This window comes from Vigna unguiculata, chromosome 5, assembly GCF_037176805.1.
Source record: "Vigna unguiculata cultivar grain cowpea cultivar isolate G323 ecotype 2 chromosome 5, ASM3717680v1, whole genome shotgun sequence".
Classification (NCBI taxonomy): domain Eukaryota; kingdom Viridiplantae; phylum Streptophyta; class Magnoliopsida; order Fabales; family Fabaceae; genus Vigna; species Vigna unguiculata.
This window is the reverse complement of record NC_140796.1, coordinates 30,208,068-30,234,576: the sequence shown is the minus strand read 5'-3', so window position 1 is coordinate 30,234,576 and position 26,509 is coordinate 30,208,068. Positions and strand designations below refer to the sequence as shown.

The 26,509-nt window shown below is 38.7% G+C and overlaps 1 protein-coding gene across 2 annotated transcripts; it reads left to right on the top strand.

Annotated features, from left to right (window-relative positions):
• The first annotated feature begins 1,438 nt into the window (after positions 1-1,438).
• On the top strand, positions 1,439-25,142 carry LOC114185378 (uncharacterized). Of its 2 annotated transcripts, none has more exons than XR_003604787.2 (2): positions 1,439-2,535; positions 15,238-15,453. XR_003604787.2 is itself a non-coding variant. In XM_085674008.1 (2 exons), the coding sequence occupies exon 2, from the start codon at positions 22,942-22,944 to the stop codon at positions 23,509-23,511; it is 570 nt and encodes a 189-aa protein (XP_085530134.1). In that variant the 5' UTR covers positions 1,480-2,535; positions 18,987-22,941; the 3' UTR covers positions 23,512-25,142. The 2 variants fall into 2 exon arrangements, 1 of the variants encoding a protein (XP_085530134.1); XM_085674008.1 differs by lacking the exon at positions 15,238-15,453 and adding an exon at positions 18,987-25,142 and having other exon boundaries at positions 1,480-2,535.
• Positions 25,143-26,509: the final 1,367 nt, after the last annotated feature.

Sequence of the window (26,509 nt, the reverse complement as noted above, 5' to 3'; positions counted from 1 at the left end):
CTCCATTATTGCACATATATACTCCCAACCACATTGACCCTACTTGATTTTAACGACCAAGGAAATGAATATGAAAAGGAAGGGAAAAGTAATCAAAAGTTGGGGTCACAAAACAACTACATTTTGATTAGTAATTGCTACTTTAGTGGAGGATGATGGATAATATAAGGGGGGTATATCATGTGTGTTTGTGCTTGCCCTTCTTTCAAGGGAAAATCGTTTGCATCTTGACTTGTGAAAATGGTTTCTTTAATATGGATCCTTTTTCTCTTTTTTCTCCATTCAACCCAAAGTTTTTTATATTCTACATGTGATCTCCAATTCTTCTTGCATTGAGAGAATCTCTCACTTTCTCTCTCCATGCCTTTGTTTTCTTTATTTGGGAATCTCATTTATCACCTCCACAATACAAGCATATAAAACTAATCTTTGAACATGTCAAGCCTCTATCTCTCACTTTCTCTCTGTCAGTCAGTGTGTGTGAGAGAGAGAGAGAAGAGAAGAAAAAACAAAGGTTGATAATAAATGAGGGAGGATCTTCTGCATGACAAAGTGGAACTGAAACAACACTTTCTTTTTCTTTTGCTTTTCTATTGCGTTTTCCAACTTTTTCTCTTTTCTTACACATTTTTCTTATTTTGATCTTTCCAACTTAAACTTTCAATAAAATCTTCTCATCACATGATTAAGAATTGGATTACTTACTAACTGAAATGCGTGTGTGAGTTGAGCTATCACTATATCTTGTATTGGAAACATACCTTACTTGTGCCCAGGATTCTTGAAAGAGGGTAGCTTTATATCTATCTATGGCCACCAAAAAAATTTGACCGTTAGGTTGGAAAGAGTGAATTTCAGAGAAATTGCATGCACTCATCTGAAGGGTCTTTGTGTGGACCCCTTTTAGCCAAAGTTGGAGTACTTGATTCTTTTCCTATCTTTACTTACAATGTAGTACACAACAAACTACAGTTATTTAATAATCCTTTCATTTAGACACTGCATGCTTCTTTTTAATTTCTGTCAAGTTCTGAATATTAGTAGTAATTTGATAAAAACAAAAACTTAACCCCCCACCCCCTATAGAAGTATATTTATTATATTAATTGTAAAAATATCAAGCCAAACATGTGGCCTTTTATTCATATTTTAACTCTACGATCCTCCACTTCTATCTCTAGCACTTCCCTTTTCAGAGCAGCACGTAACTTCACTATCAGAATTCAATTCCCGTGAAATGAAAAACTACCAAAATTGAATAATGGGGATGTGGCAATGAAAGTGAAAGTGTAGATGTTGGGAAATGAAACCTAGACATGGTCAATGTGAATACATTCATATATATATATATATATATATATATATATATATATATATATATATATATATATATATATATATATATATATATCCAAATCTCTTCCCTGAAACTGAATAATACATTTCCCAACACATGATCTAATTTTCTTGCTGTATTTATTTATTTATTTATTTTGTCAGGCTTCATAATTCCATGTGCATTAATGTGATTCTCCTTGACACAATAGGACAGGTCATTTCACATTTATTTTTCAGCTCTCAAGAAAATGTGCTTATTCTAGAGGAACCACATTTGTTGTTGTGTTATGAGTTTACAGTTGCAAACAGGGGAAAGAGGGGTTTGTCTATGTTATTTCTTGACCCATCTTTAAGAATGAGGATTCCCTACATTTATTGCCTTAAATTGCTTTTAGTCTTCGGTGAGAAAACTCACCCTTTAATAACACGGATCCTTGCAAAGAGAGAGTCTTGCATAACTAAAAAATATTAGATAGGTGTCAAAACTCAATTTTATCCCAATTATAATATATATTTAATTATTTTCTCTTTTTACTTTACTTTGTTTTATTTTATTCTCCTATTCTTATTTTATTTATTTTTATTTTATTTTCAATTTTCTTCGTATTTATCTTTACTTTTTATTATTCATAAAAAAGAAAAAAAAAGGAAATTGAAAAAAAGTAAAGAAAAAACAAAAAACAAAAAAAGGTAAATAGAAAAGAGATTTGAAAAAAAAGGTAAGGAGAAAGAAGGTCTAGATCATTGCACATAGTAGACTAGCTCCTTTCTTCATTTGGTGCCTTTTGCTCGTGCATTAGCTGAACTACTATTACTTTTATCATACAAAAAAGAAAACTGCATCAGAAGGATTAGGATGCTATGGTGACTGGCTAGCTGGATCTATATGGATTGATGGAAAAAGGGAAGAGTGGCTCAGCTGCAGATAAAACAATGGGAGGAAGCAACCGCCACTTCCCACTTTCAACGTCTCTCGGCCATGAACAAAAAGGGGAAAATCTCATAAGTATATACATCAAAAAAAGGAGAAAGGAGCGGGGGGCAAACAAAGAGAACAAAAGTAAGAGGAAATAGAAATCATCGGAGCATGGAAGATAGTTGGAAGAGTAGCACATTGAAGAAGAGAACGAGTCATGACAAAGAAAATTAAGAGTGAGACAAGTCCACAAACACGAAGGAACTGAGGAGCTCCGAGAGGTAAGTATTGATCCTTCAATATTGGAGTGAACGTGATGCAATTGTATGTTGGGTTTGTTGTGTCTCTTTTTTATTTGATTTATGATTCAATCAAATGTGTTGTATGCGTTGTTGTTACTTGTTGTTCAAATGCTAGAAACGAAATATGCTTTTTTAATAGTAGCGGATGACAACACAAACACGACTTTAATAGAAAGTAGTAATTATCCTACACTCATCGCCAATTCCTTTCACAACCATAAGAAACCATCCTGTTCCATTCTCAAGGACACCATTCAACTCTTCCCTTATTAAATTGGTCTCACTCTATCCACCCCTTCGACTTGTACCTAGAAAGACAACCCATCGACACCACCATGAATCATCATCACCTCCATCCTTCACACATGTCATTGCCTCACCTCCATTTTACACCATTATCATCAACTCACCATCGACAATAATTAGCCACAGGAAACGGGAACCCATAACGAACACCCTCCACCACGTTTTCCATTACCACCACAACACTTCGCTCGGCCATTAGAACCTGCATCCCAAAACATTATATTCTACCACTTCACCGTGATCAACCCAAAGCTCAACACAAACACCAATTCCTCCAATTATCACCAATCCCGCAACATTCCCATTCATAGAATAAACAATCCTCACCTCCATCACCATCCAATCTACAACAGAACACAATACAGATCAAAACAGAGAGGAAAGAAAAATGTCACCTTTCTCTCTCGTGGAAGAAGAGAATCGAGGATTGGAGATGAGTGGACGACCGACGACGGCTGGAATCATTGACGGTAGTCTCTGGCAAGCAGGGCCTTGCGGTCGTGGAAGAGGTTGGTGTTGTCGGTGGCGATGAGGAAGAAGAAGCGGTTGCACCCCAATTTTCACATTTTACACCCTTCTTGTATATTTACTCTATTTCCAGATTTTTACACATTGCACCCCACTGTGTTTTATGTCTACACCCTACATGCCTTTTCTATTTTTATTTTTTTTACTTTCATTTTATTTTTGTCCCATCTTTTTGTACATATGTTTTCTTCTAAAAAACCCAAAAATATTTAAAATGATGAAAATTCACAAAAATATAAAAGATCTAAAAAAGGAAAAATGTTTCTTTATCCTCTAGTGTCTGTCTAGTCCCTCGCGTCGTATGACACTATTTTTCAAATAATTTAGAAATACCAAAAAATATAAATATTTCAAAATATAAAAATATCAATATTTTCAAACAAACAGTTTCTATTAAGAATTACGTGATCCTTGATTCTTCACTTCGAGATACGTAGGAGCAAGGCCAACCCTTGTCAGGTTCACCTCCATAAAATCAAATCATTTTCTCAATTGTTTTTCAAATATCTTTCCAAGAACTACGTAACCCTGATTTCTCATTTTGAATGAGAATACATAGGACCAAGGTCAATCCTTGTCGGGCCCAAAAAATTAAAAAATATTTTTGTTTCTTTTTAGTATTATTTGTCTCATTATTTTTGGGGAAAATTAATGTTTTGAAAACCACATCAACTTTGCATGTTTAATTAAGGGTACCACCTTTGAGCGGGCATTGTAAGGTGATAACACCTTCCCTACGCATAACTGACTCTCGAATCCAAAAATTTGGTTTTTCGCAGACTTGTTTTATTTTTATGGTTTTTCATAGTTTTCCATAAATAACTATGGTGGTGACTCCAAATCTCTTTTTAAAATTCTTTTTGGTTTGTCGTCCCGTTGCGATTCCGATTGCGACAGTAGGTGAAGAGGATCAATGGTGCAACCATGTGAGAAGAAATAAAAGTTTCAACCAACATGTTGGTGTTAGCATGTTAGGTAATGTAACACCCCTAAGGAATATTAATTTTAAAATAAATATAATAAAGTAAATAACAAACTATTATCTGTCAAACCTCATTTATAACAGTACATTTCCCAAAAACGTGGGAAAATTAAAACTATGGAATCGCATACATCACAAATATTCGCGATTAAAATTTATTACAAACCATAAAATAACTAAATGACAATGTTCAAAAACATGAAAATATCAAAAGATTAAAGTCTTCAAATTCCCATATAATCACGCTCTCTGAACTCAAGCGTCTCCTGGCTCACCTGTCAAATTATCTGCTCCCAGATAACAAGTTATTCGATCATCGCCACGCACAAACAGATAGGGTGAGCTATGCACATATATAAAAAAAATAAAATATGACACCCATCCCAAAGAAAATAACATTATGAAAATATTTCATTATTTTCAAATTACCCATCCCTGATATCATAGTCATTCATGAGTCATATGCATGAATCTAGGTCCTAGGACTTCACTATGCTTCCACGAAACTAACCCTTTCGTGGTCCAATCCTACGAGCCTATCCCGCTCGTAGTCCTGCGCTACAAACTCCTCGCCTGTAGTAAAACATCAAAGCCTTCCTCGATTGGACCCTGGCACACATGCAATCACCATACTATGGGCTCCTCGCCCAGTAGCAGCCAACGGGAACATAACTGTTCCTTGCCCATCGTGCGTCCGACGCATGTTATCCCCATACTAAGGACTCCTCGATACTTAGTAGCCGACAGGAACTAACCAGTTCCATGCTCATCATGCGTCCCACCACCAAGCACATCCTAGACCCCTATTGGACTTAGTCCATCAAGCCCAAACACGAAGGTAAGTGAACTTTGTCCTTCAAGTCCACTGATCCAAGCAACAACCACTTCCACAACAAGTAGAATGCGTGGCGCCGCCTAGACCCTGCTAGGCGAAAACTGGAAAAAATCGCTCGGCGGCCAAACCCCTACCGCCAGGCACCAGAAGCCAAACAAGAGCCACACAGCTCCGTCACCGCTTGGCAGACTCAACCTTACCACCAGGCGCCTAGCGCAGATAGTGGCCATTGCCACTTTTTGAACTCTATCGCCTGGCGGCTCGCCCCGCACCGCCAGGCGCCATACCAGTAGTGCAATGCTACTGGATTTTGGCACTTTTTACTTGTCTTAAGGGCCTCAAACTTGCAATACCAATTTCACACATCAATCATAGTATTTAAGACATAACACCATAACCAGAATTCAATATGTATAATTAGCTCATATCCAAATCAATTATTATCATGCTTTAACATGCCTCACTTGATTCACTAAAGAACAACCACCAAAGATCAATATTAAACCCATCATTTACCACAACACTAGTTATTCAATTTAAAATACCATACCCAAATTACAACAACATACACAATTCGTACCAATTCAATGATATCCTACACACATCCTTATCATCATTTATTACCTTAAACCTATTTCCACAGTCAATATACTCCCGGTTCTGTAATTTTACAGTCTAGTATTAATATTAGTCATGCCACCCCAATTTGTTTAGTGTTGCACCTATACTTGGATTTCCCAAACTGTCACTGCAGCAACCAATATGCAGAAAACACCCAATTCCCACATTAATCCCACTTTTATTAGTTAAAAACTTAGATACTATAATCCCAGTCTATTACATATTAAAACTCTTTTGAAGATGACCCCATCCAATACCCCACAACGAGAACACCAACTAATCACAGTTGTTACTATTCTAACGGGTCGCCTGGCGGTAGCCTTAGTGCCGCCAGGCGGTGCGTGAAAAACTGGGTTCTGCCCAGATTCCTCTCGCATTCGGTGTGACTCACCAACCCTACTGTTTCACAGTTCACCCTCAGGCTGATGTAATTTCACACACCCCACATCCAAGATTCATAATACAATCATGTTATCATCAATTACACGAAAATAGTACACCACTCACAATCATCACATATGACGTTCATGCCCAAACCCAAACTGAACCCAAAAATCCCAATTTCAGGTGCAGTTCATGAAATCTTCCACCAATTACGCAATTACAGGTAATCACACAACACTTGAATCATACACACATCATATAAATTAACCCAAAACGTTCCAGCATCACTGAAACACCCAAAACCCGCGAGAATTGGACAAGCCAAATCGTGTCGCTTGGCGGGCAGCACTTAGCCGCCAGGCGGTTTTTGGAATTTTCCAGAAACGCGATAAAATTCAACAAAAATGCAATAATCACATCTCATTTATCAATTATAACACGAATTCATATATTAGACATACAACACAAGATAGAACTCCCCTAACCTGGATTAAAACTTCCCTTGAGTGATTTTGTGCTTTTTCCTTTGCTTCTCTCAATCCAACCTCAAAGATCTACTGACACTCTCAATTTCCTACTAAATTTCGCACTCCTCTATGGCTGCTAGGTCTGCTAGGATTTCCTTTAACCCTTCAACTTCAAATCAAAACTAAGTGAAATCCTTCATCAGATAAACTCACAACATATTCAATAATCTTAAAAAGGAACAAGATAATCCTTCATCAGTTGATTAAGAAAGCTAAGTGAAATCCCCACTAGACATTAACATAGCATGCTATCTAGATGTGAAGGTTCCTTTCACAAAGCTCAAGAGAAGAAGATGATGGATTGATTCAAACAAAAAGGAAATGGAAAGCACATAAACCATAGAAAACCAAGAACAATTAAAGGAAGAAGAAAACATAAAATGTAAAGGAAAGAAATGGTAAAAATGTGAGAAGCACGCCACTACAAGGTTAGGATAGAAGCCATGACAACCTTGAAGATGAGTGGATGTGTGCCGCCACTTGCTATGCAAGATAAGGCTTAAAAGTATTCACTCCCTAGGGAGGAAACTCTCACAAATGGTTGAGACACAAGAGTATTTTTACTTCAAAATGTTCAACCCTTTTACATGTCTAGGAGCACCCCTTATATAGAAGAGTTTAGGGGCCTATAAGCAAATAAAAGATACCTAAGGATGTCTTTACAAAAACCTAACTCTAGCTTCTAGAAACTAGGTCAAATAAGGTTACAAAAATGAGAGACAAAAGAGCCAACTATGGTGTGTGCAAGGCTAATTTCGTTCTAGCATAAAAGGAGACAAAGAATGTGTCTCATATGTCTCCAAAAAGTGGCCAAAATGTGCTAAAAACAAAGGAGTCCAAAGGTACATAGGTACACTTGTTTTATGCCTTTTTCTTTATGCTTTATGCCTTTGCTTTACTCTCTCATCCACATCATTTATGCTCCCCAATCACCATGTGCCACCTAGCATTTCTTTCTTACTCCTAATTAACCTACAAAGCAAATAAACATAGATTAGCATGTTGGCTTAAGTCAAGTCAACTATAGTCAACAAGTCAAACCTAGTCAAAGGTCAACAAGTCAACTAAAGTTGATTCAACTAAGTCAACTTAGGAAATCAAAAATAACAAACACAAATGAAAGGGATGAAGGATTAGTGAACTTCCTTTTTAAACATGCTTAGTCTTCTTAAGCATGTGCCTCCATCCTTGGTTGGGGTCAATCCTTCATCATCCTCCCCTTCTTGGAGAGAATTTGACCACAAATTCTTTAAGCCTTTGTAGATGGAGCTTGACTTGATTTAGGGGAGGTTTTGCGCCTCCTTTTATGAGCTCTTGTTCCATCCTTTCTAAGGGTACTACCCCTAGCTTTGGTTAGGCCATCCCTCTTTTCTAGACCATTCTTGCTCTCATGCTTGCGCATTGGGTCTTCCTTTTGAGCCTTGCAAGAGAAGGAAGAATGGTGATGTCCATCTTGCTTTGGAAATATTTTTTTGGAGGCAAGTAACACTTTGTAGGTAACTTGCTCTTTTTCTTTTTCATCTTTTCCCTTATCTTTCACTTTATTTTGGTCCTCATTTGCTTGATTGGGTGAGAGAGGTAGGAGTGTGAACTTCTTGCCTTGGAAGGAGAAAGCATAGGTGTTAGCATGGCCATCATAAAAGACTTTTCTATTAAATTGCCATGGCCTTCCTAGCAAAATATGTGTTGCTTCCATAGGCACAACATCACATAACACCTCATCTTTAAAATTTCCAATTGAAAAGATAATGAGGACTTGTTGAGTTACTTTAATGTCTTCTTTTTTAAGCCATGATAGCTTGTAGGGCTTGGCATGAGGGATAGTTTTCAAGCCAAGATTTTCCATAATCCTTGTGCTAGCCACATTTACACAACTTCCATTATCTATGAGGAGGAGACATAGTTTGTCATTGATATGACACCTTGAATGAAAAAGGTTTTGTCTTTGAGAAGGGTCAAGTTCCTTGGAAACTTGTCTTAGTTGGTGCCTTATCATTAACAATCCAACTTCAAGGGGTTTAATCCTTTCACATGAAGAAGAAGTGTGGGAAGAATTACTTTTGGGGGGAAGGGGGAGAAAAATGTTCACTCTCTACTTCTTTTTTAAGGTTTAAGGCCATGGTTCTTTTGGTAGGACAATTTGAAGCTATGTGCCCATATCCCAAACACTTAAAAAATTTCATAGAACTTGTCCTTGTACCTTTAGGAGTTTCATTAGAAGGCCTAAACGAATTAGTCCTAGGAGGTGGGTCTTAGGAACTCTTGGGTGGTGATTTATCATGTTTTCTTTTTTTATCTTTTCAAGTACTAGAATAGTAGTCATTGTATGAACCACTCCTGTTGGCCTATTTTTTCTTTTGCAATTGAGTTTCAACTTTGGTGGTCAAATGTAAAACTTTGTCAAGAGAGGAGTACTCATATAACTCTACTAAATCTTGTATGTGCCTCCTTAACCCATTCACAAATCTAGCTATATTTTCCTCTTCACTTTCAAATTGGAGTCCTACTTTTAGAAGCATGGACTCCACCAACTTGTAATATTCATCCACACACATGGACCCTTGTTGAAGCCTTTGGAGCTTCAAAAGAGTCTCCCTCCTATAGTAGGAAGGAACAAATCTAGCGCGCATCAAATTTTTAAGGTCCCTCCAAGAAGTCGCGAAGTCGCGAGTGACTCTTGGTTAATATTGTCCATACATAATTGATGCCACCAAGTCATGGCATAATCCTCAAACTCTAAGACTACCAAATCTACTTGCTTTTGATCACTAACTACATGAATGGTAAAAATTTGGTCCACTTTTTGTTCCCACTCAATGTAGATGTTTGGGTCATTTTCTCCTTTGAACTTAGGAATCTTTGGAGTTTGCTTCTCTTGTAATGGGTTGTGCCTAGAATGCCCTCTTTTCCTAGCCTCTCTTTCTTGCTCCCTAGCTTCAAGCCTTTGAATGTGCTCTTGGATTCTTAGGTCACTTTGCTCCTTGTCCTTTCTCAATTGTTCAAAGGACTCCTTCCTAGACAACTCCAAATCCCGAAGCAATCTCATCAATGTATTATTTTTGTTTGGAGTAGGTGCATTTGATGAACTTTCCATGATTCCTACAACAAAACACTCAAAGCTAAGACAAAATAAATGAATTAGGGGTTAGACAACATGAAAACCGAGACCAATTCCAACCCAAAATGCAACCCAAGTGTTTAGATCACACTCCCTAAGTAACAAGGCAAGGCTAACACTCAAAATCCATCAAAGGATTGAAGAAAACACTTTTAAAACCTTGTGCAAAACCTTTCAAATGCAAGACAAGTGATTTGGCCAGAACACCCTAAGAGTTTCAAGAAAAGAAAACTAGTAAAACAAAACAAAGAACACCTAGTGACAAGCAAGAAAAGCACAAAAACAAGAAAGCTAAACTCTAAAAAAGAAAAGTTTGAGACAAAACTTTTAACAAGACTAAAACAAGAAAAAACACATTTTAAAGACTCTATGGAAAGTACTTGACAAGCATCTTCAAGTCTTAAATCATGCATACACCAAGAAAGATCATAACCAAGTTAAAATATGGAACCAATTAGCCAATATCACCAAATTCTCAAGTATGAAAACTAGTAGCATAACACCTAGTGAAAAACACACTTTTAGTTCACCAAGGAGCAAGGTTGCTCTCGGTTTTTAGGCAAAAATTGGTGCAAAATTTTCTTCTTTCCACAACTAGTTTCATAAAATGGTGAGAAAGAGTTTTAGGTGGCTTGGACACTTAGTTCCTCAAGTTTTAGACCAAAATCAATTTCATGGAGCTTACATCAAGCAAGACATAAAGTGAAAGCAAGATTCAAATACTTGGAAAAACAAGAATAAGAAAACTTCAAGTTAACATATGACATATGACTCAAGCAAAAGTTAGGCACATTTAAAGACTTAACATGACATACATAAAGACACAAACATGTAGCTATCATGCATTTAAACTCATGGATTTGAGGCTCAAAGACTAAGCATCCAAAGACATGTTATCCAACCACATTTAGGAGCTTAAAGAGGTGCAAAAACCGTAGTCAAACTGCCACAACAAAACGTGAAAATGCTGATTCACGTATTCTTGGCAGATTTGACATTTGCTCACTAATTTGATCATACCTTTCTCCACAGAACTCCAAATGCGTTGGTTCTTTTTTTTCTGGAAACTAGACTCAAAGAGCTTTCTTTTGACCCAAAAAAGTAATTTTTGGACCGCTGAGCTGGTGCAGTTTAATGTTTTAAATTCGTCAAGTTTTTTGCCAACACTATTTTTTGTGTGTAATGGAAGTGGATTCGAACCATACAAAGATAGCTACAACAAGACAATGTTAGCACATGAAAAACACAATATTCAAGATAACCTAGGCTCTAGATACCAAATGATGAAGGATTATCTTGTTTCTTTTTAAGATTATTGAATATGGTGTGAGTTGATTAAGAAAGTTAAGTGAAATCTCCACTAGACATTAAGATAGCATGCTATCTAGATGTGAAGGTTCCTGTCACAAAGCTCAAGAGAAGAAGATGATGGATTGATTCAAAAAAAAAAAGGAAATGGAAAGCACATAAACCATAGAAAATCAAGAACAATTAAAGGAAGAAGAAAACATAAAATGAAAAGGAAAGAAATGGTAAAAATGTGAGAAGCACGCCACTACAAGGCTAGGCTAGAAGCCATGGCAACCTTGAAGATGAGTGGATGTGTGCCGCCACTTGCTATGCAAGATAAGGCTTAAAAGTATTCACTCCCTAGGGAGGAGACCCTCACAAATGGTTGAGACACAAGAGTGTTTTTACTTCAAAATGTTCAAGCCTTTTACATGTCTAGGAGCACCCCTTATATAGAAGAGTTTAGGGGCCTCTAAGCAAATAAAATATACCTAAGGATGTCTCTACAAAAACCTAACTCTAGCTTCTAGAAACTAGGTCAAATAAGGTTACAAAAATGAGAGACAAAAGAGCTAACTATGGTGTGTGCAAGGCTAATTTCGTTCTAGCACAAAAGGAGACAAAGAATGTGTTTCATATGTATCCAAAAAGTGACCAAAGTGTGCTAAAAACAAAAGAGACCAAAGGCACATAGGTACACTTATTTTATGCCATTTACTTTATGCTTTACTCTCTCATCCACACCATTTATGCTCCCCAATCACCATGCGCCATCTAGCATTTCTTTCTTACTCCTAATTAACCTACAAAGCAAATAAACATAGATTAGAATGTTGGCTTAAGTCAAGTCAACTATAGTCAACAAGTCAAACCTAGTCAAAGGTCAACAAGTCAACTAAAGTTGATTCAACTAAGTCAACTTAGGGAATCAAAAATAACAAACACAAATGAAAGGGATGAAGGATTAGTGAACTTCCTTTCTAAACATGCTTAGTCTTCTTAAGCATGTGCCTCCATCCTTGGTTGGGGTCAATCCTTCATCAAAGGGTGATTAAGGGAGACATTAACTTTGAGAGAGAAGAGAATTAGAGGGGGAATTTGGACTGCATTTTCGTGGTGTTGACGGGAGAGGGTTCAGAGACATCAAAACGTGCTTTTGGAAGAGTGGAAGCTGAGAATTTTGGTAGAGGAGAGGAATGTTCTTGGACCTCTTGAAAGAAAGGCTTGGGAAAACCATTTGGGAGCAAGGGTTCTAGGTTAGGGGAGTTCCTTTATGTGTATGAACTATCTGTGATTATTATCGTGTTGTAATGTTTGAATATGATGCTCTGCTTGATCAAAAGCCTGTTGTTTTCGCGTTTCTAGAAAATTTCCAGAAACCGCCTGGCGGTGTCGAATATACCGCCAGGCGACGCATGAGAGTTAACCCAATTCTGGGTTTTTTGTGATGAACCGCCTGACGGCAAGGGTGACTCCGCCAGGCGACGTGAATATTGTGCAGAAAATGCTATTTTTTTACTTTTTGCACAGCAGGGACCGCCAGGCGCATGTTTCATACCGCCAGGCGCCAAGCTCTGATTTTCTGGGCGTTAGGCGCCACAAATTTTTCCAGTTTGCGCAGTTTTCGTAAAACTGCGTTTCCTGATTCGTTAACTGTTCTATTTAAGTGAAATTTTGATAAGAGATTCATAACATGTTGTTCTTCACTTTGAACGGTGGAGATTTGAATTGGATGTCTGCAGCTAGAGATATACATCACTCATGACTGGTTGTTTTAATTCCCTAATAGTATGATTATTAATGGATGATTAAGTGTGCTTAAGTGTTGGTATGACCTTGATTGGTGAATATATATATATATATATATATATATATATATATATATATATATATATATATATATATATATATATATGTAATATAGATGTGTGATTGATGAATATGTTTTTAGTAGTGCTTGTTGAGCCATGTTGAATATATGAACCTATATATGTTAGCTCGAATGTGTGATATTATAAGTGTGTGAAAAAGGCCACTATTGATGATATCACTATGACCGAATGTTGCATGATCATGAAGGGTTTTGGCAAATATGGGAACATGATAATCATACTTTAAATGTAAGGGGACCTGTTTTGATTGGTGCAGGATGTATTGTGACTTGTATAAACTGAATTGTACGAACCCCTTCCCTAATTACGTTGTTTCTCGTAAATTATTGGTTTTTGTCCAGAAATCGCCTGGCAGGCATAAAGGTGCCGCCAGGCGACACACCAATTTTTGCCCAGTTTTCTAGGTCTTGATATGAACTGCTTGACGGCGAGGAAATACCGCCAGGCGGTGCTGCGTTGTCTGGGTTCGTTTTGTTGTGTTTTGTGCTGAAGTCATTGTGTATGTGTTGACTCTTTGGGAAAATTGTAAATGATGAAGCATGAATACATGTTAGGAATTTTAAAAAGAGTGATTGGAATCCAATTCCAAAGAGTAAGGGTTGATGAACATTAATAATTAAAATTTGGGAAGGAAATTTTAATGAAGCGCATGCGATATGGAGTGTTGTGGTTCTTTTAGCAATTGGAAAATATTCTGGAATAGGGCCTTGGTTACTTACAGGTACAGAGATAGGAGGTTCTATTTGGTTCTAATACACTGCGTGGCGGCACCCTATTTGCCGCCAGGTGACGACGAGGAGCAAGTGCAGTTTTGCAAACTGGAATGGTTTGGAAAAGAGGGAAGAAAACCATGGATGTGGATGTTAAAATAAAATTAGGTGATGAAATGGGAAGGGATAATATACGTATATCATTAGAGAATGAGACTAGTGGGGGGGGAAGTGATGATGTGTTTTATGTTTATGAGTGGTGTAAGAAGGATAGTGAAAGGAAGGAAATGCTAATCCTAATAAAATTCTAAGTGCTGGAATGCGTAGTTTTCTTTAGGATTGGTGCTCTTCGTGATAGTCAAGCCTTAGTGAGTTGAAGAATCAATCTTAAAATTGTGCAGCTTAATGAGAAGAGAATTGAATAAATAGAGTTGGCATTAATTACAGTATAGTAAAAGTAGGTTGCCTAATTTTAGGATATTGGTTTAGTAACTCTTTTCTTAAGCTTGATTAAGTCATCTGCCAAGATTAGAGGACTTGATGAATCACGTGCCTAGAATCCAGGAACCTATGAATATGAGTATTAGGAAATTGAATTGATTAAGGTATGACTGGGTGATTAGGTATGATGTCCTGATAATTGAGGGTGTAGTGATGCCTTTGGTAGTGTTTTGGATTAAGGAATGACTTAATCTGGGTGCCAAAACCAGTAGAAATGCACTACTGGTATGACGCTTGGGGGCCTGGGTGTGTGCGCTAGGCTATAGGGGCAGCATAGATGTTCCTGCACTGCGTGGCGCCTAGCGGCAAGGTGTGATCCACCAGGCGATAGACCCTACAATAGTGGGTCTACGAGAGGCTGGCGCTTGGTGGCAAGGGGTGTTCCGCCAGGCGGTCTACGTAGATGTCGCTTGGCGGCGCTTAGGCTGCGCTAGGCATTAAAGTTACAGGTACCTGATAAGCGTGAGTTGTTATATGCAGTGATGCTATTCTTGGATCAGGAGATGTTGTGTCATGAGCGGGTAGGTTCATGGATGGTGGTGAACACGTGATGGTATGAGCGGGGAGGTTCATATCCTGTTACTCTTGTGTGGAGATACGAGTGAGGTAGGTTCATATGTTCCTTGCTCACACTTGAGAGATGCTACGTGCGGGGAAGTACGTAGCTGGTGGATCACGTGTGTTGGACTACGGGCAGGCAGGTCCGTAGAGCAGGACTACGAGCGGGAAGGTTTGTAGAGCAGGACTACGTAGAGGTAGGACCACGAGTGGGTAGGTTTGTGTGAGCATCATAAATCCTGAATCGAAGACTAACTATTTGTGTGATTGGAAGGTTGAAAAGTCTTGGGGCATTAAGGTCTTGGTCAAGAACTAACTAGACTAAATTAGTTGGGTAATTGATATTATTAATATATGTTATTTTCATTATGAGCTCACCCTTTCTGTTTGTGTTTGGCGATGATCGTGTGATTCATTACATGGGAGCAGATGATATTACAGGTGATGCTGGCGATGCATAGAGATGGAGATAGGGCTAGCTTGGGGACTTGCGCTAGGAAATAAATTATGTTTTCTTCTATTTTGTCGGATTTTGGATATTGTAATAAGATTATTACTTTAGCTTTAATCGAATTTTGGCACATTGAATAATGTTTTAAATTTTCCCGTGTTTGGGAATAATAAAATTTTGTCGTTTGATCTTCATTTCTTATTTATTTATTTTAATTAAGTAATTTCCAGTAGGGACGTTACATAAACAAAGCATGAAAATGAAGAAATGAAAGAATTGAGAAGCATGCCATTACAAGGCTAGGCAAAAGCCATGAAACCTTGAAGATGAGTGGAAGGTGCCGCCACTTGAGTGTAGCTCAAGATAAGGCTTAAAAGTCTCACTCCCAAAGGAGGATACTCTCAAAAGGTTGAACACAAAGGTGTATATAAATTCCAAAATGATAAAATCTTTTACAAGTAGTAGAGGGCCCCTTATATAGAGGTGTTTAGGGGCCTCTAAGAAAAACACATGAGTTTCAAAAGAGCTACAAAGTAAATAAGAAACCCTACATTCTAGAAGGTAGGTTAAATGGTGCATCATCACGGTCTCCATAGGTGATTCTCGGCCAAGGCAAGTGTGGTCACGTTCTAGATGTTTCTAGAATTATTCAAGGTGGATTCTTGACCAACTCATGTGGCCCCTCATTCTAGGTGTTTCTAGAATGCCTAACTCATTCTCTTTCTTCCACATGTGCTTCCTTTGCGCCACCTAAGCTCCCATTTGTGCCACCTCCTTTGTCATCTTTAATTGTCCTACAAAGCAAGTACTTATGGATTAGCATATTGGCATAAGTTAATCTTAAGTTAACAAGTCAACCATAGGTCAAGATCAATAAGTCAACTAAGAATTGTTAACTAAGCCAACTTCATGGAAATCAAACTTATGAAATGCTAAATAAAGATAGAGATTGAAAAGCCTCCTTTTTTGTCACGCTTCTTGTTACTCTCCTTGGGATGGCTTCCATGATGTTTGATGCGGTGGCCATGCCTTCATCAGGATTGTACAACCTGTAATGCAAATTACATTCTGGATTGTACAATCCGTAATTCAAAAACTTAACTTGAAAGAGGAAAACAAACATGGTTTATGACTTTCTACTTAAAATATCAATGTGTGGCACACATATGCTTCTCACACACGTCTCATGCTTTCTTTTCTTTATCTCCCTTACGATTTTTGCGATGCTATTTTACAGAAACCTTATGATCTTTACCTTCTTTTCTTTTCTCTTAGTCATGCCCTCTCCATTCTTTATTTCTCTCTCATTTGTTCTAATGTTCAATACTCTGTCTTCAAAGCAACACTAATCTTTCCTTGCCTTGTCATGCAACTGTAGCCAACCAGGCACAATTGTCATTTCTTCTTCAAAGATTGTGTTAAATATGATCATTTTGTGTATATTGAATAGGTTTTATGTTTTGACCCAAATACTATCTCAAAAATTTAGAAACTTTTATGAGATTTGTGCCAATGCATATCTTTCACATGTTTTGATTTTATTTAGGGTTTTAACTTTATGTTGCTTCTCTATTTTGGGAAAAAAATTATGATAAATATTTTTCTTGTGAATCTCTTGTCATGCATGCCTTACTCCGTTTGGGTAATGAATTGTTAAAAATCTCCATTTCATTTGTTTTTTGAATTTGAAATTTGAATTTAAAACATGAATGAAGGACTCTACGTTCTTACCTGATTTGGGATTTGAAGTTTGTGTATTTGACTTATTTTAGAAATCTTATTCATTAATGTTTGAAGTTTATGTATTGCTCCCACCCACATTTATCATTTCATGATCATGATTTCATGGAAATGACTTTACTAATTACTAATTATTTCATTACTTTACTAATTATCTCCATCTCTATTTATAGATTTATGCACCTAATTCAAATTTGTGTGCTAATAGTGAGAGTAGTTTAATCCGAGTTGTGGATCTGAAAATAAAAGGATCTCAGTTGCTAGCTTTTGGTTACCCAATCTTCAATGACAATTTGTTTAAGATAGCTTTGATATAATTTCAGATATATAGAGATTTCCTGCTTCATTTTGGCCCATTAAGTTTCTTTATATGAAAAAAAAATTGCATTAGATTAGCTTGGGTGTTTAATGATACAAATAATAGTTTGGTGATTTTTAAGCTCTTAACCTTCTGATCATTACTTACTCATGCTTTGACTGATATAGTTCTACAAACATGTCATTTCACAACCTTCTAGTCTTTCATGGTAACCTCAATATAATTTAGATACAAGATACATAGATTTCCTGCTTCATGTTGCCCTATTGAGTTTCTTTATATGAAGGGGAAAATGCAGTAGCTTGGGTGTTTAATGATACAAAGAGTAGTTTGGTGATTTTTTAACTTTGAAAACCTTCTGATTATTGCATACTCATGTTTTGACTGAGATAGTTCTACAAATACGTTATTTGCACAACCTTCTTTGATATACTTTCACATACAAGTAACATAGATTTCTTGCTTCATTTTATCCTATTAAGTTTCTTTATAATAAGGACAAAATTGCAGTAGATTAGCTTGGGTGTTTAGTAGTGATATCGCTGTCGTTAGGCGATCAAATTACCACTACTTTAGCAACTTCAGTATTGCCAGTTTGTAGTGAACAAAATAGTTAGGGTTAAGATAACCCTGAGTCGTCTCACAACGAATACGGAATTGATCTCAAATATTTGATTCTTAAAAATGCAATTAAAACTAGCAACTATAAAAATAGGGGGTTTTGATATGCAAAGAAAATGACACGGAAGATTGTAAACGCAGTAATCGTAAATAGGTCAATTCCACTACTTTTTCTAAATAAGATTCTTCATTGGTTATCTAGAGATTATTATTAAATTAATTATTGTTGTTGATTTTCAAATAAATCAATGTAAAGACTCAATTCATTTGTTGGCATCCTCACTTTTAATCAAAGTACAGTCTCAATTAAAAGTGAGAATTGTTAGATTGTCCATAGTAAATTTAATCAAAGTACAGTCTCAATTAATTTTACTATGCCTAATCATGTCTATTCCTTTGTTTCTTTACCAAATAGAAAACTTAATTAATCAAAGTAAAGTCTTGACTAATTTTAGTTAAAGTAATTACCTCTAATCAAATTAAAGTCTCAATTATTGGCAAAAACTTATTTAATCAAATGAAAGTTTCTAAACAAAATCAAAGTAATGTCTCAATTTTATTTAAAAACCTCTTAACTCATATGATTAGCATGCATATAGATTTAAAATCATTATTTTCTATTCAATTTAGAAGCAAAGGACATAGATAAACAATAAAACCACAACAATAATCAATATAACAAAACATATAAATTCATCTAACCTCAGAATCCATTTAAGAAATTACAGTGGAATCAACCCTAAAAGCTTAGCCCTCCATGGCTTTGATGGAATACATGATGATATGAAAGAAAGAAAATAAAAGAAAGAACGAGAGATGTGGTGGAGACGGTATCTGCCAAAACCAGAGAGTTCTAAGTGTCTAAGCTGTAAGCTGTCAATTGTCAGTCCCACGCTTCTGCTCCCTTAAGTCTCTTTATATAGGCTTCCACTGGACTTTGGGCTTTATCTGTCAGTTGCTAAAATCTTTTATTTTTATTTAATTAATTAGCAACTTAATTTCTGTCCAATTTCCAATTCTGCCCCTCTCATTTAACCATATTTGCAGTTTTGACCAGAGTTGACTGCTGACTTTGACCAGTTGACCAGTTGACCAGAGTTGACCAGTTTGACTGTCCTATCAGAGGCTGACACGTGGCGCAGAATGCACTTTCCAGAATTAGGGTTTCACTCTCACACTCTTCTCCCTCCCTCCTGACGGCGGCTGCTTCGTTTTCCGGCGAACTCTTCTTCTCCGATCTGGTGCACGGTGTGCGACAATGGTGGCGCTGCCAAAGAGTGCGCGAGGTGCAGATTTCCGGCGAAGAGTTCGCGGTTCCGATCTGTTCCTCGCTGCTGGTGGTGCGCGAAGGATGGTGCTGCGTTGTTGCTGCAGATGCGGAGGCGAGAAGATGGAGGTGTGGTGGTTCTGCAGTGGTGGCGTGAAGCTGCTGCCATGGCTGACGCACTGTGGAGAAGCTTCGCGGAGGTTGTTGTTGTTTGTGAAGTGTGCAGGAATGGAAGCTGCTGTTGCTCGTCGCTGCTGCGATGTTGCTCGCGAGGGAGTGGTCGACGAACGGTGCAGTTGATGGAACGTTCATGGTGGCTGCGGGAGAAGATGGAGGCGCGGTGGAACGTGCCTGGTTCAGGTGGTGTGCGATGGCTGCGGAAGCTGCTGCCATTGTTGTGCGCGAGGAAGAAGAACTCGCTGGTGGCTCGCGGCGCGACGTGATGGCCGGAAGAGGTGGAGGTTTGCGGTGATGACGGAAATGGCGCGGTGCTGTTGCGGTGGTGCTGTCGCTGCTGGTGCGTCGCCGGCAATGGTGTGATGGTGATGCAGTGGTGGTTGGCGAGGTGAGGAGGTGCAGCGGCGGCTGCCATGGTGGTGGAAGGAGAGAAGAAAATTAGGGTTAGGGTTTCATGAGTGAGATAGAGGAGATGATGACGTGGCAAGATCTGATTGGTTAATTTGGTGAGGGTAGGATTATGACACGTGGCTTGTTCTGGTTGGCTAATTTTAAGAGGTGGGGATTGCCACATGGCATGATCTGGTTTAGTGGAGTTTAAGTGGTAGGAGGGGTGCAACTTAGTGAAAACTGGGGGTGCAGAACAGGTTTTTGTGGTCGACTTGAGGGAGGAGTGTGCAAATAAAATCTGGGGGTGCATTTAGCTCCTGATTTATTCTTTTCCAGAATTTCTTGATTTTGGACTTATTTTGTAACTTTGAATATTTCAAAATCACACTATTAATTGACCAAAAATAAATTCCAGCTGCATTAACAAACGTTAGAATATCCAATAATATTTTATGCAACTAAAATCAATTTTTACGCCACTTTTACCAAACTTACTCAATAAATCCAATAATCACAAATCCTAATTAAATCAATCTTTAAGCACAGAAAATTCAATTAAATCCCCAAATTTAAATATTAAATGAGGGCAAAAATTTGAACTCATCAAGTAGTTTTGTGATTTTTTTACCTTTGAAAACCTTTTGATCATTACTTACTCATGTTTTGACTAAGATAGTTCTACAACCACGTCATTTGTACAACCTTATTGATGACTGGGCCCAACCATAGGCCCAATCAAAGGCCCAGTCACTAGAAGCATGTTAAGAAGGATACAAGAAGAGATGGACCTTCAAGAGCCCAATGGGCTTCAAATGATATATTCACAGGCCAAGGAAGAGGTCAAGGTATGATGGACGTGTTCTAGATATTTTTCAATTGGCCCAATTGTTTAGGCCATGCTATCAAAATAAATTTCTAAAAGTAGTTTTGGATCATAATTCACCTAGCTTTTTCAATTGGATCCATTAGGCCCAATTACAAAAGTCTATGCCAAGTTGCATCTAGGTTTAGCCATGCTTTGCATAGTAAACACATGTGGTCAACAAGGAAGGCATGATTAAGCCAAATGGTGTAAGACCTGCGAAAAATTAAAATAAAGAGAAAAACATAGAAAAAGTAATGTTTTGATTTTAAATTGATGATTTATTTAAATTATGAAATAGGGGATAAATATGTGAGTGATTTAAGTTATTGTTTTATTTATTTTAATTTTAGTATTATTTTTAATATGGTTTATATTGTTTATAAATATGATGTGCATCTTATTTCACGAGAAGTTGTGACTTAATGCTTTCTGTGTTTGTTTGGTGTGTGGAGGGTTGTGAGGTTGAATCCGTCTTGCTTGGGCAAGTATTTCTATGTTTTTCTCTATCCTCCTTTGCTTTTGTGGTGAGGCCCATATAAAGTCTTAGTTTTCTCTCTCATCCCTTTTTTTCGCTCTTTCTGTATTAGTGGTTGCAGCATACAATGTATTACAAACACACTTGATGCCACACAAGAAGATATAGAAACAACTAGGATGTTTTTTTTTCTATAATCGTAACAAACCACTCAATAATTAAATAAAGATTTGGAAAAAGGGTTTTGATAGCCGCATAGAGTAAAAATCCTCTAGGTTTATGGGTTTAGAGAGTGCATCAAAAGGAAGGTGAGAAACGTCAAAGCATAGGAGGAAGGTTGGGGCTTAGAGAAACCGGGAAGGACCTTTGAAGGTTGCTACAAGAGGTAAGGGAAGCTGAGCTTGTATATTTCTTTTCACTTTTGTGGTTTTGTTTGCAATATCTTCTGGATCAGGTAGTCGATTTTGACGATGATGCTATGGTTTTGGAAGTATGGGCGTAGGCGGCGAGCTGCGTGGACCAAGGACAGAGCCAACTTTTCCACCATTTGATATCTGGTTTCAAGATCTTGTAGCGTTCTGCTAACGAAGTAGACAAGATGTTGTGTGCCCTCTATGTCTTGGACAAGCGCAACGTTGACAGCGTGGTCGGTGGTTGTGATGTAAACTAGCAGGGGTTGGCGAGTGTCCGGCTTGTGGAGGATAGGTGGTGAGGTGAGGGTGGTTTTAAGTTTCTGAAAAAAAATTTCGCAATCGTCTGTCCACGTGAGTCGGGCGGGTTTTGTGAGGAGTTGGACTATTGGTTGGGTTTGTTCAGCCAGTTTGAGCAGGAAACGGGAAATGGCTGTAAGGCGGCCTATGAGGCGTTGGACCTCTTTGATGGTGGTGGGGCTACGCATTTCGATAATTGCCTTGCACTTCTCAGGATTGGCCTCTATGCCGCGTTGGGTTAACATAAATCCAAGGAACTTACCACGGTCGACACCGAATACACACTTGTCGGGGTTGAGGCGAAGGTTGTATTGGCGTAATGCGGAGAAGATTGCAGAGAGTTCCTGGGTGTGTTGGTGATGGCTTGGGGGTTTGACAACCATGTCGTCGACGTACACTTCGACACATTGTCCCATCAGATGGTTTAAAACTTTGTCCATTAGTCGTTGGTAGGTTGCTCCAGCGTTTTTAAGACCAAAGGGCATAACTCTGTAAAAGTAATTGGTGTCGTCAGTGATGAAAGCGGTCTTGTTCACGTCAGATGCAGCCATAGGGATTTAGTTGTATCCAGAATATGCATTCAAGAAACTAAGTACTTTATTCTCTGCCGCGCCATCGACAAGTCAGTCGATATTGGGTAAGGGGTAGGCATCTCGAGGACAAGTCTTCTTCAATGAATACTGCGCTTAGTAACTTGTCAGCCTCAACCTTAGCTGCAAGGCGTCGTTCTTCGCCGAGTTTGCGTTTTTTTGGGAGATGTAGCAGGCTTCTTTGTAGATGGATAACTTGTGGGATGCTACTAGAGGGTCTACCCCAGGTAAGTCAGCGGCTGACCAAGCGAAAAGGTTCGTGTTGCTGACCAAGATAGGTGTGATGATGGCACGCTCGTCAAAGTTCAAACCGGTGCCTAAATTGATGGAGTGGCCATTTGGAAGTTCTAGAGGGGAGGTTTCTTCAACAGCTTCGAGACGAACATCCCGGCCCACTCTGGGGTCTAGATCTTCGCCCGATAGAGCGATGCCGGAGCCGGATGGTTGCTCAATGTGATTGGTTTGCTGGATTGGGAGTTGTGGGCGTAGGCTGGCAATGTAGCATTCACGTGCCAGGCGTTGGTCGCAATGGACGGTGAGGATGTCACCGGAAGGGGAGGGGAACTTCATGGCCAGATGTGGGGTGGAGATGACAACGCCGAGGGTGTTGAGCGAAGGACGGCCAAGGAGGACATTGTAGGATGTGGGCGCGTCAATGATAAGGAAGCGAATGGGGATGGTTTTAGTTTGGGTTCCATCGCGAAACACGGTGTGAAAGTCAATGTAGCCGTGGGTGGAAACTTGTTCGCCAGAAAAGCCATAGAATTCTTCGTCATATGGAACCACGGTAGTGTTTGGGAGATGGAGTTTTTGATAGGTGGCCCAGTAGAGGATGTCGACAGAGCTGCCCTAGTCAACAAGGACTTTCTTAACGGCGTAGTTCTCGATTTCAACAGTGATGACCATGGGGTCGTCTTGTTGGTGGTCGAGGCCGTGAAAGTCGTCGTCTGTGAAGATGATGGGAGGCATGCGTCATCTGTGATGGGAATGGATAATATGGTTGATGGATTGAATATGGCGGAGGTTTTTGTTTCTGGTAGAAGAAGTGGATCCTCCACTAGCGAAGCCACCAGAGATGGTGTTGATAGTGCCACGTAGGGGAGGATCGGCGGGGGTGATGTCGGTGCGAGTCGGTTGGGGATCCTGGTTAGCGGGTTGGGCGGGGCGTCTGTCGTGGCGAGAGTTGTGTGGAGGGCGTTTGTGGTCAGATCGAGGGGGGTGATGGGATCGAGAGGGGGGTGATCATCTCTACGGATGAAGCAGCGAAAGTGACCAGCACAGACCAATTCTTCTATTTTATCCTAGAGTGCTTTGTAGTCTTCCGTAGTGTGGTCGTGGTTGCGGTGGTAGCGGCAGTATTTGGTCATATCAGCATTAGGGGGAGTGGTTGTCTTGCGTGGTGGTGGAATGAGGTCAGCTTGTAGGGCCTCATCAAGGAGGCGGGATCAGGCTACAATAACAGGGGCGTATCTGGTAAAACGGGGTTGGCGTGGCTCGCGTGGGCGGGTATCGGGGCGGGGGGCCTGCGGGGTTGGGTTGGCGGAGGTGGCTGCATAGTCATTGCAGAATTTGGTGTGGAGGGTCTGCATTTCTTCCATGCGAACATAGTCGGTCGCACGCAACTTGAGCTCGTGCATAGAGGCGGGTGGGTAGAGGTAAACGTTGTTGGCGAAGGGGCCGGATTGGAGGGTGAGTGTCATACATTGAAGGATCATTTCGTGGTTGAGGTGTGGGGTACGAAGGGCTACCTTGCTGAAGCGATCGATGAATGCTCTGAGTGGTTCACCTTGTTCTTGCCTGATGCCTAAGAGAGAGATTGTAGTGGTTTGGTGTGGGCGGCTGCCAGCGAAATGAGTTGAGAACATATGGGAGAGAGCGTTGAAGCTGTCGATGGAGTAAGGTGGAAGGGTTGTGAACCATTCTAGAGCAGGGCCTTTGAGGGTGGTGGGGAAGGCTTTGCAAAAGACTGCATCTTGAGATGTACAAGGCGACATGGGTGATGTAGACTTTAAGATGTTCGTCAGGGTCAGTTTCACCGATGTAGCGGTCTAGTGTGAAGGGTTCCCACTGGGCGGGAAGGGGGTTGTTGGCGATGAAGTCGGTGAAGGGGTGGCGACGCCTGGGTTGGTGGGGTGGGAGTGGATGGGGGGAATGGGATGATGGACAAAAGTGGGAAAGGTGGAGGTGAAGTTGTGAGGAGGGATGTGGGTTGCCATAAGGTAGTGTGGGTTGTAAGGTGGGACATGGGTAGTGTGTAGGGTGGTGGGTATGTTGTAGGGGACCTGGGTGGTGGGGAGGGTAGCAACAGGGGTGGGGGCTGCGGTGTGACCCGGTTGGGTAGAAGGGAAGTGAATGGGATGGGTGGAGGGAATGGGTGTTTGTTGGGTGGTGGTGAAAGTGTGAGGGATAGGGTTGTATTCGCTTTCTTCTTCTGTGGGCGGGAAGGCCGAGGACCTTGCAGCCTTAGACACCTCATTGGCTTTTCCTTTTTCTTTATTATTCACATTGATATCATAAACAATGTTGTAAGTGTAGCTAAGATTTAGGTTCTCAGCCACAAAACAGAATTGTTACTACCGACGAACAGTGACTTTGATATTAGTATAAAACAGGATTTTTGTAAGTGCATCACTTCTTTCATCCATATACTAGGAATATGAAACTAAATTCTTGTGTTTTTAATCGTAATTTACTCATATTGTTTATACCAGTTATAGTTTTATTAATCATTTATTATATGTAATTGAATTTTGTTGTATTCTACCTAAATTTCAGATTTGTTTCTTGATCTAATTTTTGTTTAGCACGATTTTTTATGCATTTTTATTATCTTTTCTTTTCGTGAAATTAAAAATTACTTAGGTGAAATTCTAGCATTCATAGTCGGTAACTAAAAGGTCCTTTTTTGTTTCTAACAAGATAATGAGTTATTAAATGAATCATTGTTTCAAAAATCATGATTATCAGTGATGAATAAGATTATCGGACAATGAAGTCCTTATAGTTTTTAAATCCCTTATATTGCTAAATATGTTGAACTATTTTTATGTTTAATATGAATAACTAATTAATGTAAAAGAAACACATTTACTTAATTAATTCTAGATTGTGGATTTAAACTGCGTGAAACGAAGATGGAAAATTCTGTTATAATTTTGTTGTATTGTAGTTAATTTTGAAAGGGAAAAGGAAAACGGGCTTAGAGATTATTAGCCCATTTTCTCTGACGAACATAAAAGGTGAATTTAAAATGGGATGAACAAGTTTTGGTTGTCATTATTTAATACACTTGTAATGCACTTTGGGTGTGTAGTAAATAGGGAAGATTAAATAGCAAAAGCTATGGCTTTTTAGAGAATAAAAAAAGAGCAATCAGCAAGACCCGTGAATGAAATGTGACCAGTGAAGTGAATCAGTTTTTATATGAAACGGATGAAATAGAAATAATAATTGTTTAGCTCTGGAAAAGTTGTAAAGGTTTTTCTAAATAATTTTTGTAATTTTGTATTTTATAGATTGAATTATTTTAGAATAGTTGCAAGGATTGAAATTTTAAACAACAAAGTTCTCATTTTGACGACAACAAACATCAAATCTAGATGACATCAAATGATAGTAATTGGTCTTTGTATATTACTTGATGTTCAATTGTCTGTAAGAAGTCTATGAAATTATATATACATATAGTTTGTTCAACCAATTTCGACTTTAGATAGGAAAAGAGAATTTATTATTTTCTTATGTTATATTTATTATTATTATCCTAAAATAATATATGAATTATTTTGGCTTGAACAGACCTTATTTCTAATGGATAAATCTTGGATAGACATGTCAAGAAACCCTCCTCAATACATGGATGGCTTAAACAAATTTTTGGACTTTGCATTTGTTAATAGTGGTGTAAGGGGGAAAATAGTATGTCCATGTCAAAAATGCAACTTTAACAAATGGCAGGATCGTGAATTAGTGTATGAACACTTGATTCTTAAACCTTTTCCAAAAGGATATACAATGTGGTTTCTACATAGGGAGAGAAAAGGAGTAAATGTGACAAATGAAACATGTGTAATGCCGCAAGAAGATAATGAAATAA